Here is a 16,009-nt window from a genome sequence, read left to right as displayed (position 1 = left end):
GCCCGGGGCCCGGGGTGGCGTTGCCCGGCGGCGGGCAGGGTTTGCCGTCCTTCACCAGCACCGGCACGGCCACGCGGCGCGGCGAGGGCTGCTGGCACAGGCCGCCGCTGCCGCCGCTGCCGCCGCCGCCGCCGTCGGGGTGCAACTGCTGGGCGGCCGCCTTGTCCTTGGCCTGGCGCTTCATCTTGTAGCGGTGGTTCTGGAACCAGATCTTCACCTGCGTGGGGGTCAGGTGGATCAGGCTGGCCAGGTGCTCCCGCTCCGGCGCCGACAGGTACTTCTGCTGCTTGAAGCGCCGCTCCAGCTCGTAGACCTGCGCCTGCGAGAAGAGCACCCTCCTCTTCCTCCGCGGCGCCGCGTGCAGCGGCACGATGGCCTTGGCGCCCTCGGCGATGCCGCTCAGGCCGCCCATGCCGGCCACGTTCATCCCCGCCGACGGGCCCATGAACCTGGAGACTGAGCGGGGCGGCCTGCTCAGCGCCCGCCCCGTCGGGGCCGCGGCTCCCCCCGCGCCCGGCCGCCCCCCTCCTCCTCCGCCGCGCCCCCCGCGCCCGCACTTACTGCTGGAGTAGCGGGGGTCGCCGCCGGGCCCGTACCAGCCGCCGCCCGCCGCCGCGCCGCCCCGCATCCCCTCGGGGTAGGCGGGCAGCTCGCCCACGTTGCCCAGCCCGCCGTTGCAGTAGCCCCCGACGGCGCCGTGCGGGAACTGCGAGACGCCGTGGGGCATGTGGTAGGCGGCCGCGCCCGCGGGGACGTGCTGCGGGACGGCGGCGGCGGCGGGGGGCACGGACGCCTGGCGGTACGGCCCGAGGGGCGCGCCCAGCCCGCCCGCCCCGTCCATGCCGCCGAACTTCTTGTAGCTCTCCTCCATCGGGCTGAGGATGTCGGTGACCGAGAAGGGCGTCGTGTGCTTGGGGCTCAGCGACATGGCGCGGCGGGGCGGGACGCGACGGGGCGGGCCGGGCCGGGCCGGGCGCTGCCGCCGGCACCGGCGAGCCGTCCGCGGCGGCGGCCACCAGCCCCGGGCGCCGGTAGCTCGCCGGTTCTTTTAGCCCGGCGCCGGGTTTACGCCAGACGCGGGGGGGCGGAGCGGCGGCGGGCGGCCCCGGCCCCTCCCCGCCTCCCGCCGGCCCCCGGCCCCGGCCCCCTCCTCCCGGCCATTGTCCTGCGCCCGCCCGACGGCTCTTAAGCCCGGCCACGCCGGGGCAGCGCCGGAGCGGCTCCGAGCGGCCCCGGCCCCGCCGCCCTCGCCCGTAAGTACACGCCCGTTCCCCCGATCCCCTCTCCACCGTGCGCGGCCACCCCCGGGCAGAGCGTCCCGGGGCGGCGCGGCTCCCGCCCGGCCCCGACGGCAGGAGCGGAGCAGCGCTGTCCCCTGTCCCCTGTCCCGGCCGGGCCCCGGCGCTGCACGGCTCCCGCCCGGCCCCGGCCCTCGGAGCCGCTGCCGCGGGGTGCGAGGCCAGCGGGGACCCCCGCGACACCGGGCCCCCTTTAGGGCCGATGCTTCGTTTGCTGTTGTGTTTTCGGGTTTTTTTTCGGTCGTTCTTCGTTTGCTCGTTGGTTTTGGCGCAACGAAAGGCTCCCCCGGGGCAGCCCGAGCCCGCGGGCGGGGAGGCGGCTGCGGGACTCGCTCCCCCGCCCCGGGAAGCGGCTGCGGGTCTCCTGCCCCGGGACCCCGCGCCCGTCGGGGCAGCTCCGCGGGGCCGCTCCGGGGCTGAGCGGGGTCTCGGCCGGGCTGAGCGGCCGGGGAGCAGCCAGCCCCCGCGGCCGAAGCTGTGCCCCGCTGCCCCGGGCCGGCACCGCCGCGACGGGGCGGGCGGAGCCAGAGCGCGGGGAGATGCGCTGGGTGCGCGCCCGGCCGTGCGCGGGGACCCGCGGGGTGCGCCTCGCCCAGGAATGGATAAAACTCAGGCGCTCAGGGAGCAGCCTCCCTCCAGAGCGGCGCCGAGGTGCTGCCGGTGTTTGTAGGATTCACCTCTGAGGGGACTGAGCCCGATTTGGGGAGCCAGGGGTATCCCACACCCTCCAGACTGGACCCGTCCCCTCGCAAACCCCATCTTTTCCCTGATCTTTTTGGAGGCAAGGCACCTGCAGCTCTGTGGTGATTGTTAAAAATAAAAGATAAAAGATCGGGGCGAGCGCAGTTTTGCGTTTTGAACTTTGTGCTCCGCGCTGAAACTCTGAGAGCCCGGCGAGGGTCAGGAGTTAAACGGGTCCCGAATCTCCACGCACTGCCGTCCAAATCCCGCCTTCCCGACAGTTCTGTTCAGTTGCAATCTTCCCACCATTCGGGCAGAATTCCTGGCCCCTCCATCCTTTTTTTTTTCCCTGCGCCTCTCCTCCCCACCCCTGCTCAAAGAGAGAGAAAGCAAAATCCTCTCTACATCCTTGTGGGAGCAGCACAGGGGCTGCCCCACGGGTGGGACACAGCTGTATCCCTGGGGTAACCCAGGGTGGGACACAGCTGTATCCCTAGGGTCAGGTCCCCAGCACAGCCCCTGGTGCCCACCAGTGTCACCAGTGGTACCAGTGAACTGCTGAACTGTGTCTGAGCCCAGCTCTTCCTTCATCAGAGTCTTCCTCCAAAGGCTGATCATTATTTAATTTAATTTATTTTATTTTATTTTACTTTTTAAATTTTACTTTTTTATTTGACTTTACTTTTTTATTTTACTTTATTTTACTTTACTTTTTTATTTTACTTTATTTTACTTTATTTTTTTATATTTTACTTTATTTTACTTTTTCATTTTATTTCACTTCATTTTATTTTATTTTGACACCTGTAGTTTTCCATTCCTACTGGAGCAGGTCCCCTCCTTTCTGGGGCTCGCACTCCAGGAAGGAGCTGCTGAAACCTCCCTCCTCCCTGGATTCAGAGGTGCCCGTGTGCTGCTGGGGCAGGGAGCAGCTTGGCAAAGCAGGAGCCCTGCCCTGGGGATGGATGGATGGATGGATGGATGGATGGATGGATGGATGGATGGATGGATGGATGAGAGGCACAGCGTGGTGTCCCTGCTTCCCTCTGGGAAGGATGAGGCTGCTCCCGGTGCTGTAGGGATGTGCTGAGTGTGAGCCCCAGAAAGGAGGGGACCTGTTCCAGTAGGGATGGAAAACTGCAGGTGCCAAAATAAAATAAAATTAAATTAAATGAAAAAGTAAAATAAAGTAAAATAAAAAAGCCACTGGGATCTCACGGAGGCCTCAGTGCTGCTTTGGGGACAAACCAGGCAGAATAAGGTGAAGGGCTGAGAGGGACTGGTCCTGTTTGTGTCAGACTGTAAGCTGGGATTTTGGGATGTGGCACAAGCGAGGTGGTTTGTAGGGAGTCAGGTGCCAGGGGTGGTACCAGCCCCTGCTCACAGCCTCTGCTCACACAGCAGGACCCTGGGCTGGGCACCTGGGCACAGGGAGAGAAATCCAGCGAGGGTGTCCCGGGACAGCAGCCCAGGAAGGGGGAGCTGGGGGAAAAGGGATCCTGAACACCACGGCTGCCCCCAGATCTGCTGCTGGAGCTGGGATGAGGAGCCATGTGCAGCTTCCCTGGTGGTCCCTGGGGCACAGCGGGGACTGAGCCATCCCCTGCCCACCGGGACACCCCCGACCCTTATCCTGGGGGCAGAGGCACCGCTGCATCCCCTGAGGGAGCCCAGGGAGAAGCACAGCGCAGGGGGAGCTGGTAGAAACGCAGCCAGCAAAACGCCTCGTGGCCATTTTGCACTGAAAACACCCCAGAATCTTCCCCACATCAGTAACGTGATATTTGGGATAAAAAGCATCGCATCATTTCGGTGGTGGGTGTAAAGAAAACCCTTTGATGTAGCAAATGACTCATGGAAAGGAAAAAAAAAAAAAAAAAACCAAACCAAACCCTAACCTTAAATCTTTCTCGCTTATAGAATGTGTTTTTCTAACCTAACCCTCCATCACCTGGAGGTTCCACACAAAACAGGACTTCTTCCTTCCCTACCCTGGGAGGATCAAGCTGCAGATTCCAAGTGAAGTAGTTTAAAACCAAAATTAAAAAAAAAAAAAAAAAAAAAAAAAAAAAAAAAAAAAAAAGAAAAAACAAACCCAAACAAACAAACAAAAAGAAACCCAACAAAACAAAGAAAACAAAACCAGAACTTAAAAAAAAACCACCCCAAAAACAAAGAAAACAAAACCAAAACTAAAAAAAAAAAAAAAAAGAAACCAACACAAACAAAACCCCTCCCAAAAAGAAATTTAAAAACCCCACCAAATGAATAGGAAATGCAACAGCAAAGAGCCAAGAAGCCCACCTCTTGGGTTTTAATTTTTGGGGTTGATTTTCCCCGCTCCCTGATTACCCCCATTCCGCGGAAGTCGCCCGGATCCCGGGCTGTGCAGATGTTATTTCCAGGAGTGCAGATGTTATTTCCCAGCCCGGCTTGTCTCCCGGATAATAATGACACATTCGGGGCTCATTTCCACACGTAAGTTGTCCTTTGCTGTGCGAGCCCGTGCCTGTCACAGCGGAGGTGTTGACCTCGGTGAGCCACAATTGACACGGAGATGGAGGCTGATTTTTGGGGGGGAGGCGTTTTTCAATAATCCAGTATAAATGCTAATTTATTTCTCGGCCCGAAAGCGATGGTTTCCTCTAAATAATCAGCGGTGGCCTCTCTTTGCGCGGTGGCAGCGCTGCGGTGGCAGTTTGCCTTGATTCAGCTCTCACCAATAATTTGCAGAGATTAAAAGGGTCTCGCAAACGGGGGCTTAAGGAATTGCTTTCTAAAGACGTCGCGAGATTGGAAAAGGAAACCCGGGGTTTCCAGCGCACTCTAAAACCATTTCCACGTAAACCCCGGAATTAGGAGCTTGAAGTGGCGCTGAATGGGCTGTTCACAGGCAAGGCAAGAAATTAACCCGGCAGGCGCAGGGACACCGCCGCTCCTGCGGCCACCGCCTCTCCCTTGCCCGGGGAAATCGAGCCTTGAGCGAGGAACTGCGGGCTGGGATGCCCGGCAGGAATGCCCATCAGGAATGCCCACCAAGAATGGTTGGAGACCCTGTGGCTGGTCTACCCTAAGTTGAGGTTTAGGGGGTGTCACCTCCCTGTCCGCCCGTAGGGTTCCCTGCCCCTCTTTACATGATGGTAACCATCATGGTGTAATGTTTATCCTTGTGGTTGTAGGTTTTCCTAGTGGACCTTTTCTGGGATAACCACCCCCCCCAATAAATATTTTAGGCTCACACACCCTTGCCTGGAATTCCTGCTTGCTGGATGGATGTGTTTTCCCCTGGGGCTTGGGTGGTGGAGAGGGGACAAGCCAGCTTTCATCCTGCCTGGGAAAGGGGATGTTTCCAGCTGCTGAGCTCCCAGGTAAATGTCTTGTGTCCTCGGATCCAGCTGGGAAAAGTTTCTGGAAAGGGAAAAGAGTGTGGATGGGTGCAAAGCAGGTTCCAGTGCGGACAGCAGGAAAGCAAAGTATTCCAGAGCTGCATTTAAGGTTTTCCTAATTATTGAGGTGGCAGAAAATACTCCAGTGCTGTGTGGTATTCCTGAGGCATCTCCTCCAGCTTTTCCTCAGATAACAGAACGTGGACATTTCTCTGGCACCACTCTGTGCCTGGATCCCTGATCCCAAATCCCGGATCCCCCATCCCTGCATCTGCCCCATTCCCACCTGGCAGCAGCGTGTACCACCAGCTCCTTTGTGCTGGGCCCACTGCCTCTCTCCCTTTTCTGAGGCTCTGTTTTTCATTCCATATTGTTTTCCCAGTTTAATTAGTGCGAATAACAAGGCTGGCTTTCCCTGTGGCTGCAGCGTGGGTGAGGGAACACCAGGAAAATCCGGGCTCCTGAGTTACTCCCAGGTTTAAATTCCCTCCTGGTTTGTGCTGCTTGTGACTGCTCCTGCCTTTGGAATGAGAGCTCTTCCACATGGCCCGTGGATGTTTTCCTGTGGGTTTTACCTGGCCTGGGCTGTGGGATCACCATGGAATTCCTGCCTGGTTTGGGATGGAGGGGACTGGAAGGACCATCCTGCTCCAAGCTCCCTGCAGTGGGCAGGGATGGCAGCCCCAGATTAGGCTGCCAGGGTCCCGTGCAGCCTGGCCTGGAGCACTTCCAGGGCTATCCAGCGTTCCCATGCTCCGTGGCAGGTGGGTTCAGTGCGTGTCCAGGGCACTGTGCTGCTGCTGGGGACTTGGGATGAGCTTTATCCTAGGAGAGATCCTTGTGCTGGCAGGGAGGAGCCAGAGGCTGCCTGTGTCCAGCCAGGAAGTTCACTTCCTGACAGAGCTGGATCCGCACAAAACCCCAGACAAGCACATGGGTTTTCTTGGGAAAGGGGAAAGTAAAAAGATGGAAAAACCTCCATTTGGGTTTGGTTTAGATACAGCGTGAGGAAGTCATGAAGTAGAGAGACTTCCTGAAGGATAATATCCAAAAATTCTAAAATCAGTGCAATATTTCTTGTACAGTTAGAGTAACCATAGTGACTCGGAGCCCTGGAGCATCAAAGTGGGGAGAAATTCCCTCTTTTGGAGGAAAAATCCATCCCCCTTTTCTGTGCAACCTTAAGGAGTAGGATTGTGTTTGATGGGTGCAGCATCTGCAGGGGAATAGGGAATGTGTCGTTTCCCAGGGATGTGGAGAGCCGGGGAAGATGGTCCAGTGGTGCAGCTGTGGGTGTGAAATGGGGATCAACTGGGATTTTGGGATATTTATCCCCCTGCCAGTGGCAACTAAGGAGCAGCTTCAGGGCTTGCTCTCTGTCACTGGAGCAGAAGGAGCTGGAGCCCAGACATGGCAGAGGTGGGATAAACCTGGGACAAACCTGTGGGAGCTGAGGTGTGACAGCCACTCCTGCTGTGGGATCACCTCGGGACAGGACCTGGCCAGGGGCCCCTGTGCCCCTTGTGCTGCTGGATCCTTCGTGCTGCTGGATTCTCCATGGTTGGATATCGACTCCTCCTGGCCCTGTTGGGTGCTGCCAGCAGTTCCAGACCGTGCAGGGCTGGGAAACACCACACAGGCATCTTTTAAATCCCATTGAGGGATCCAGGGAGGCTGCAGGGCAGTATCTTGGGGTTTGTGGGACAGCCTGGTGTGGAAGTGATCCAGATCCTGGATGGGGAATGGCTGGAGCTGGGAATAACAGCGCAGGACAGGACAGGGCCAGGAGGAGTCTGTTGAACTGGATTTGTGAAGGATGTGGCCCCCAAGGAGACGAGTTCTGCTCTCAAACGAGCACCTGGTGGTGGGAGATGTCTCCCACGCTTCCTCCACAGAAACCCCTGCTGCTGTAGCCACCTTTGCCTGGATCCAAAGCTGTTCCACAGGGAAATTCCCTCTGGGCTGTGGGAGGCAGTGGCAGGATGAGTGCCCTGCTGATGCCTTCCCAGCTTTGGGAACCCACTGCTCCATCACGAGGAGCAGCATTCCCGCGTGGAACTCTGCGGTGCACGGTCCCTCATGACTGATGGACATTACCCAGTCACTGTTTTGGGGCTCTCACTTGCAGGACTCAGCACTTTGGGGGGGACAGAAATCCCTGGAAACATCCCATTGTTGAAGTGCTAGAATAAGCCACGCTAGGAAAAACAGCGGAGAAGTTTCACACTTGAACAAAGCCCCCGAGCAGATGTTGGAGAGGTGCTGGCCTCTTCCAGATGGGGTTAATAAAAGACTTCATTAGGTTAAAAAAAGAGGAAACTGAAGTTAAGGACCTTCTCCTGCGTGCCGTGCGTTTTCTCCTCCTCAAGGCCATCCTTTTTCCCAGAGCCCGGCTTCCTGCTCCGTCTCATTGTTCCCTGCCGGTGCTGCCGTGCCGGCTCTGACCCGCCGGTGTCACGGCTCCCCGGCGCTGTTTGTCACCATGGAGTTGGCTCTGCAAGGCAGGAGTGGCATTTCAATAACCCAAACCGGGCTCGGCACTGCTTTCCCTGCCTGGCACAGCCCGGCACTGGCAGCAGGATCATCCCAAATGGATGCAGGGCTCAGGGGCTTCGTCCCCCTGAAGATCTCCCACAGTGGATGGGGAAGGGAGTGGAGCTGAGGGAGCCGAGGATGGAAGGAGACATGGATGCCTGTAAGTCCTCCCTTTTATTTTCCTGCAGGAATCTGCCCTGCTCTGGAGCCCCTGGGAATCATGCCTGAGTCCTGGGGTTTTTACTTTCAGGGCTGTGGATCTCGCAAGGTTAGGATTTGAGGTGTCTCATGGGGAGCTGTCCCCTGCTGGGCTCCAGGTGTGTGGGGTACACTCCCAAGTGCCCAGCAGCACTGGGAACATCTGCTCAGGGAGCAAGGGTAGGGCTGAGACTTTTCTCAGGGAGTTCTTGGGTTTTGGCTCTTGCCAGGAGCCAGCCTTGATTCTGATTGATTGGGTTTTGTTTGTCGTGGCAGGTCTGGTGGGGGTCTTACTCCGGGTCTAACCCCTGCTCTGTCAGCCTTGGTCCAGGGAGAAGCTGGTAGCTCCATGCTGCTGAGCCCCTCTTCCATCCCTGGGGAAGGAATTGCTGCTCATGGGAGGCGTGTGACAGCTTCGGGTCTGTGTGGCAGCTTCGGGTCTGTGTGGCAGCTTTATGTCTCTGTGCCAAACACATCCCTGTCCCCACTGCAAGGTGGGCTGGGAGAGGGGCTGGGAGCAACCTGGTGGCCACTGGCAGGGTCATTCTCACTAGAAACAGGGAAACAAAAGGTCCTGGTGGATGAGGGAGAGGTTGGATGGATGTTGTCCCTGGGAAAGAGCAGGGCTGGGGGCTGGGTGTGTGCTGTGGTGGGACAGGGACAATCCCAGCCTGGCATGGGCTGTCCCTGCCCAGCTCCACAGGGGAACATGACAGGTTATTCCTTGTTTATCAGTGATTCCAGCTGAGCTTCCAACATTTTGGGGCTGTTTGGTGTGATCACAGAACCACTGAGCCTGGAAAATCCCTCCCAGTCCATCAGTCCCAGCTGTGCCTGACACCCTCCTTGTCCCCAGCCTGGAGCGCTGAGTGCCACCTCCAGTGCTTCCTTGGGCACTCCAAGGATGGCCATTCCAAACCTCCCTGGGCACTTCCAATGCCCAACCACCCTTTCCATGAAGAAATTCCCTCTGCTGTCCAGGCTGGGTCTGCCCCAGTGCCTGGCACGTGGAATACTCCCCAGCCAGAGCCAGAATATTGACAGGGCACCTCTGCCGTGTTCGTTCTGGCGTTAAACTGCTAATTAATTATGACATTTGTGCTGCTTCGTTCCGCGCCCTGGATCTGCAGAACCTGGCAGGCAGTTAATTAGCTCTCTCTATGCAAAGGATACCGGGGAAAAAATAATTGCTTGAGGAATCGTCACGGCCTTCTCTCAGCAAGGTCCTACCTACGAGCTGCCTCAGAGCCTGCCGGAGCTGCGCTCCCAGAGACGCCTCTGTCAAAGGCCAATCCTTTGGAAGAGAGATTTCAAGGAAAAGGTTATCTGGGAGATGTGGCTCGCTGGCTGTTATTTAGTGCTTGTAAGTCCAAGGGAAATCAATTATCTAAACAACTCCCGTCGCGGAATGGGTTTCTTTATTCTTTTCTAAATATGTTCTCATCTTTGTCTGCGTGGGGCTGTGTGCAGCCAGTGAGCCTGAGAGCGAGGGAGGAGCCCTGGCCTCTCACAACCCGTGCCTGGCAAGGCTGAGGGGCTTCCCCGCCTTCCTGGTTGTTTAAAAATAGAATTTATATTCCAAAAGAGCTGTGGAGGGATGGGAGCCCTCAGTTTCACACTCCCAAATTCTCTTCCCAAGTGTATCCTGATTTCCCAGCTACACAAAGGTGCCAAACCCCTCCAGGGGCTTCTCTGAAAGTGCTTTTGGGGTGGTGCTTGTGGTACCTTCTGCCTGTGGGCAGATCTTGTTAATTTGGGGGGCACCTGTCCCCAAACCCCCTCAGAGGGCTTGGCAGCACATCCCCCTGGAGCAGGACCCCTGGGAAGCTGCTCCTCTGTTTTTCCCACCTCGGCTGCTGCTGGAACAAGGGGACCTTTTAGGCGCCTTCAATCCCAGACTATTCCACGATTCTAACCCAGATTTTTTTTCCAGCATGCCAGGCGCTGCTCTCCCCATTTTCCACCTTCTCTAACGAGGAAAGGTCCGTGACCACCGCAGGCTCATCAGGATACAAGAGCAGGTTTTTACTTTGGGGCCGACAAAGACGAGGAGGAAACCAGGATAATGGAAATGGTGTTTGTGCCTGCAGGGATAAACAGGAATTTTCTTAACCAGATTGGAACCTCCAGCAGGTAACTTGCCCTCTGCTCCCCCTGCGAGAAAGTTGTTTTATTAGCAGATAGTTCCATGTTGAGGCTGCCACAGGAGTGTTGCAGTAATGGAGTTGACATCTATATAATGGAGTTGACATTTTATTCAAAAGGGAAAAGAAAAAGCTTTAACGAACAGGGGTGCCCCCCTCCCCCTCCCTTTCTTCCCGTGTTTTGCTGCCATCGATCACATCAAGCCACACAAACTTTGAACGGCCGCCCGTGCTGGCAATTTAATAAAATTCCATACAGCACTGGGTGCTTCAGGGACGGGGTGGGGGACGAGCAGCCTGCTGGGAACTTGAACTTGGCTGAGAAATCAAGGCAAGGGCTTTGTTCAGCAGAAAAGCGCCACGATTCCAGTCGGTTCTCAGCAGCACGCTCGTGTGTTGGTCCCTGTGTGTGCTGGATGCTTTTGGGATAGGGAGAACAGGAATTCCTGGAGAACAGGAATTCCTGGAGAACAGGGATTCCTGTCATCTCCTGTCTCAGCTGCCAGGGATGAGCTGCTGCTGCTGCAGGTTTTGGGGTGGTTTGGGTTGGAAAGGAAACCTCTCCCTTGTTCTCTGGGTTCAGCAGAGCAGTTTGGGAAAGCAAGGAAAAAAAAGACCCAGCTGGGCCCGTGGAGGTGACTGGATGAATTCCAGAAAAAAGATCCGGGATGGAAGCACCAAAGCACCCTTGGTGTATAACATTTCTGCAGCCATTCCTTTGGGAATGAGCCGTCTGGGATTTGTATCCCTGCTTTGGGTGAGCAGGCGATGACCCACAGTTGTCCCCTCTGGTTGTCCCTTGTTCTGGGTGTAGCAGAAGGATCACTGAGGGAAAACATGAGCTCCCAGCTCCCAAAATACTTCGGGGAAGTAGAGTGTTTTTAATTAACTCGAGTTAAAAGTCCCTTGGTAGCGCCTTTCCCCTGGTGTGTGATTTAAGTCACACATCTCCCTTTCCCCCCTTCTGACAACTCGGTTGCTGCGGCCCGTTGACATTTGTGTTTCTGATGTAATAATCAGATGCTAAAACACTGAGATTACATTTGGATCAACACATTTGGTTCTTAAACCCCGAAAGTAATTATCTTTTCTCATCTACAACGGATGGAAATATTATTCCATTAACCATTAAGCAGCTCTGAGCCGGGGCTGGTGTCACCGTTGCGAGGCCTCTGGGGATTTTAACCTCAGCTTTTCCCCATGGCCAGGAACTTTTTTGTGGAGCTGTGGGTGATCCTGGAGAGTTCACGGGTGGGAGCTACCTCAAGTAGAATGAAGGTTCTCAAAACCTGGCCTCGAGCATTCCCAGGGATGGACACCAGCTAAAATCATGGTTAAATTATTTTGGTTTTGCCTGGGTTTTCCTTGAAGGAAAACATCTTGCTGGAGCCCAAGTCAGTGAGTGCTCTCCGTCTCTCGGTGCACCCAGCTCTCCACTTGGCTCCCTGCAGCACAGGGATGCACCCAGGCCCCTCAGGCACCCTTTGGAAGGGATTCCCAGGGAGGGAATTGATAAGGAAGTCAATAACAGCACGTGTTTGAAGTGGGACTTCAGCTCAGGGCTGGAAACACTTGAGGAAGCTCTGGCCACAATTAAGCACTTAATCAGGAGAGAGCGGCAATTTCCCGAGCGCAGAACCACCGAGTGCAGATCCAGGGATGGGAGGGAAAAGTCTCTCTGTGGCAATTAAGATCCCTTCTGCTCAGAGCCTGGGAATGGTCTCGTGGAGTGACTTCAGTTGCACAGTGGGTGCCAGGAATTTTCAGAAACACAAGCCCCAGTGCCTCAGATGCCGCTCTAAAACTGCTCCTCCTCAGTGGATCCTCTCCTGCCGGCACTGCTTTCCCTCCTTTGGAATAACAGCTGAAATTGTCTCTTCTTCCCCCCCAGGTCCTGGCTGGAGCCCCCACGCAAGCATTCCAAGGATAAGAGGTTTCCTGGGCCGTTTTCTGGATGCAAAGCTGCCTGAGGAAGGAGCTGCTCCCTCGGGAGGATGCGCTGGGGCGCCTGCCCTGCTGCTTTTTTGTTGTTTTGGGACCGGTTCCTCCCCTGTGCCTCACCCAGCCGGTGGGGCTGGGCTGATGATCTCCCTGCTCCCATTTTTCTCTCCCAGGGAGCTGCTCTGTGCCCAGGCTGTGGCAAACTCTGTGTGTGAGTTCTCTGCTCTCACCCTCCCTAATCCCAAAGTTTTCAGGGCAGATCTGGGAAGCACTTAGTGCTCTCTCCAGTCGTTCCATACTCAATTACAGATAATGCTGTCGAGGTTTCTTGTTGATATTTTCTGTTTTATTGCCTCTGTGGCTTCTCAGAACTTCTTGTTCCATCTCCAAATGGCAATGAACACGGAGCCTGTTGCCACCAGCGTGGCTTCTCCTCCTTGGAGCACCTGATTCAAAGTCTCCTGAAGTCACTGGGACTTTTTCCAGTGGATCTCAAGTCAAGGCTCTTCCAGGCTGGCGCTGGCTTTGATGGGCTTCAAGTGCGGCACACGAGGCACAATGGGCTCCTTGTTCCTCTCCAGTTCCCCGGGAGCTGTGCTGAGCGATGCTGAAATCATCCCAAATAAATGCTGATTAAACCCTTGTCGTTATTTTGGGGCGTTTCAAGGGGCACAGGCAGAGCTGGGATTGCTCTGAGTGCAATTACCTCTGAGAGCTGCGTGGGCAGCTCAGGAGGTGGAAGGAGCCTGGAGTGGTGGGAGTTATTCCTTAAAAACCGACGGTATGGATAAACAATGTGTCCAAGCAGGTAGCTGGAACGTTTTTAGCTGCTCCACTGTGGTGTTCCTTCCCAAAGGTCCCTAAGGCAGCCAGGGGAGGAGTTAAGGGCAGCTTTTCCCCCTGCTGACTCCCAGGCTGTGGCCAGATGGGATGGAATAAATCTCTCCTCACATACAGCCGAGCCAAAACAAATATTGTGCGGTGATTAAGTGGCAACCCAAACAGAGGCAGGCATCCTGTGGGCTGAGGCAGGAAACCTTGGGTTGCAAACCTCAAGACACGTTAACTTAATTTGATTACATATTTGATGGCTATCTGGAGTGGCCCATGAATTATTGATGGCGAGGAGAAAAGCTGCTGTTTGCCTTTAAAATCAAGCTGCAGAAAGTAGAGACTTGAGTATTTAGGGGCGTAAAATGCTGTTTGCATGGGGCACTGAAGAGGTCCCCAGTGTCCCTGCTGGTGACCAGGGGCAGGAGCTGCTGGAAGGACACGTGGAATTCTCCCTGTCTGATAATCGATGGTTATCATCAATTAGGGAGCAGGAACAGCGAAGCTTTTCAGCTCCCCCGTGGAGCAGGAAAACCCCAAACCCAGGGAGGTGCTATTCCCTGCCCTCACCTGCCTCGGGGTGTGAACAGAGCCTGGCTTTGGAACAACGGGGTGGGGCTAAACAGGGATTGCTCCCGGATTCCTGTTTGAATCCTGGCACAATGGCAACAGCCACTTGGAAAATCTGGGCTTGTTTGTTATTTTCGTCATGCCAGTGGTAAAAACCCGATGATGTGCCTGGCCAGATGGCTTCGGACACGGCGATGAGTTGATTTATCCCTTTACAGGTGCTGGGAGATCCAGGGGAAAAAAAACACATTTTCCAAAGTCAAAATCTCCCAAAGGCAAACGAGGTGAGCTGGTGTCTCTGGGCAGCCACACAAACCAGGACAGACGGAGCTGGATGACAGAGAGGTTTTCCCAGAGCCGGTCCCCCACTGCCACACCACCACCAAATCCCTGCTGGACATCTTTGCTGGCACTGGAGGTGACGTTTTGGTGGTGTGGCTGTGTGGCCCAGCTGGGAGCCCCTGGTGTGTTCCAGAGGGAATTTGGACAGGCCAAATTTTGGGTGGGTTTCTGTCAGGCAGGACCACACAGCACTGGGGCTGCTCTTCTATAATCAGGCGTTCATTATTTGTTGATTATTTGCAAACGCTGGGTTCAAGGAGAAGGGAGGAGAATAAAAATTTATAAAAATTTGTCCTGAATGGACTCCACCAGGGCAAAGTGACTTCCAAAGTTTCCATTCCTCTGACTTTTTAGACACATTGTGCAATCTGTTTATTGCACAATAAACACAAAATTTATTATTTGATTTTCCCAAGACTTTGTGTGGGAAGGGAGGTTGGATTTCCTGGGTGTGGGGTGCTCTGGGATGCTCCAGGAAGGAATTGGGTGCACACTGAGTGACCATTCCTCCTCCTCTCCCTCCCTCCTCACCACAATCAGCTCGGTTTGCTCTTTGATGGCTCTGGGGTTTTTTATTTTCGCCTCATTCAGAAACCCTTGAGAGAACTGAAATACACAAAGCTGGGGATGTTTCCATTGCCTTTTTTTCCATGTAATATGGAGTTTTAAGTGGCCTCACTCGAGAGGGACCAATCAAGGAGCTGCCTGAGACCCACAGCAAACAGCTGCCACCCCAAGTCACTGCTAATGACAACGCTGCATTCCCTTTTGTCGTGGGTTTTCATCCAGCTGTTCCCTAACTCTGAGAGCGACATCAAAGGCAAGTCCTGCATTTATCCATAGCTTAAAAAGCATCCCCTGAGCCAGGAGGGACTTTTGCCCTTAAAGGCCTTTGTCTTTGGGCGTTTTGGATATTTAGGATGGCACAAGGAGTTTCCATCCTGGCTGCAATGTGGCAGGAGGAGCTTGATGAGGAGCCTGGCACTGCCAGCACTTCCCTTGGGTGTGGAAATCCATGGATCTGGTGCAGAGAAGCGCAGACAGATTGGGATGGCCATGATGGACGAGCACCAGTGGGGCCAAGGGTCTGTGAGGGTGGAGTGGGTGGCAGGGAATTCCCAACATCACCCCCTGGGTGCACAAAGGAGGGCTGGGGTGGCGGGCCCTGGATTTGATTTGAGTCCAAAATCACCGCTGATCCCTTCCCTTCCCCACCTGTGATGGGTCTGATGCCCAGCCAGGGCCTCTCTCCCTGCTGGGGGAATTCCAAGCCCCTCTGGATACATGTGGGGCAGCGTCTCCTCTGGCTCCTGGAGCAGGACAAGGCTGGCCTAGGAGTCACTGGTTTAGTCCTGGGCTCGCCCCATGGGCTCTGCCTTACACCTGCCTCAGCCAAAGGGCTCCAAAACCACTTTCATGGGATTGCTGTGGGGTTTTGGGAAAACACCTGGGGGAAGGACTCAGGGGTCACTTCCCTGCAGCTCCCTCTGAAGTGTTTCAGGCTGATCCCTGCCACACTCTGGGAATGAATAATGCTCCTGCTGTGTGCAGGCTGTGGAAGGAGAGCTGCAGCCCTTCCCAAGCCTCTGGAGTGGCAAGGGGAGCATAAAGGAGAGGAAGAGGATGAGCAAAGCCTTCAGCCACGCACGGCCTGAGCTGCTGCACCCCCGGGGAGCCCCTGCACCTAGGAGGGGTGGGAAACTGTGTTACCCATGGGATGTGGTGCCAAGAGCTCCTCCGTGGTGTGGCAAAGGATGGAGACACATCCCCCAGGATATGAGGGATTTATGGCCATTTCTACCCAAAGTTTGTTGAGGCTGAATTGCTTGGGTTAAGAATCCTGTGTAGTGCTTTCATCTATTTTAGGAGTCAGTGACTTTTTGTGGGACAACTCTAACTGAAGAGGGGAGAAATGATGTCTGGATAGCAGCTGGGAAGTAATGGGGGAAATCTTCCAGGGATGTTTTTTTAGACTCTTGAACAACCAGAGCTGAACTCTTTTCCTTCAGACACCTCTTCCCTGCAGGATGTGTGTGTAGGAGCCAGGAGTGGTGCATCCACAGGTGGTGGGGAGGAGCAGCTC

At 55.4% G+C, this 16,009-nt stretch overlaps 1 protein-coding gene across 1 annotated transcript in view; it reads right to left on the bottom strand.

Moving 5' to 3' along the window:
* Nucleotides 1-928, bottom strand: part of NKX2-4 (NK2 homeobox 4) — a 1,266-nt gene extending 338 nt beyond the window's left edge. Inside the window, exons 1-2 of the mRNA XM_041474081.1 lie at nt 562-928; nt 3-456 (exon numbers count right to left, since the gene is read on the bottom strand). Coding sequence (XP_041330015.1) covers nt 3-456; nt 562-928 — 821 coding nt within the window. The remainder of the gene's footprint in view (nt 1-2; nt 457-561) is intronic.
* Nucleotides 929-16,009: the final 15,081 nt, after the last annotated feature.

Source organism: Pyrgilauda ruficollis, unplaced genomic scaffold, assembly GCF_017590135.1.
Source record: "Pyrgilauda ruficollis isolate IOZ18807 unplaced genomic scaffold, ASM1759013v1 scaffold31, whole genome shotgun sequence".
Classification (NCBI taxonomy): Eukaryota; Metazoa; Chordata; class Aves; order Passeriformes; family Passeridae; genus Pyrgilauda; species Pyrgilauda ruficollis.
The sequence above is the reverse complement of the archived record's forward strand: the minus strand, read 5'-3'. Positions and strand labels throughout refer to the sequence as shown.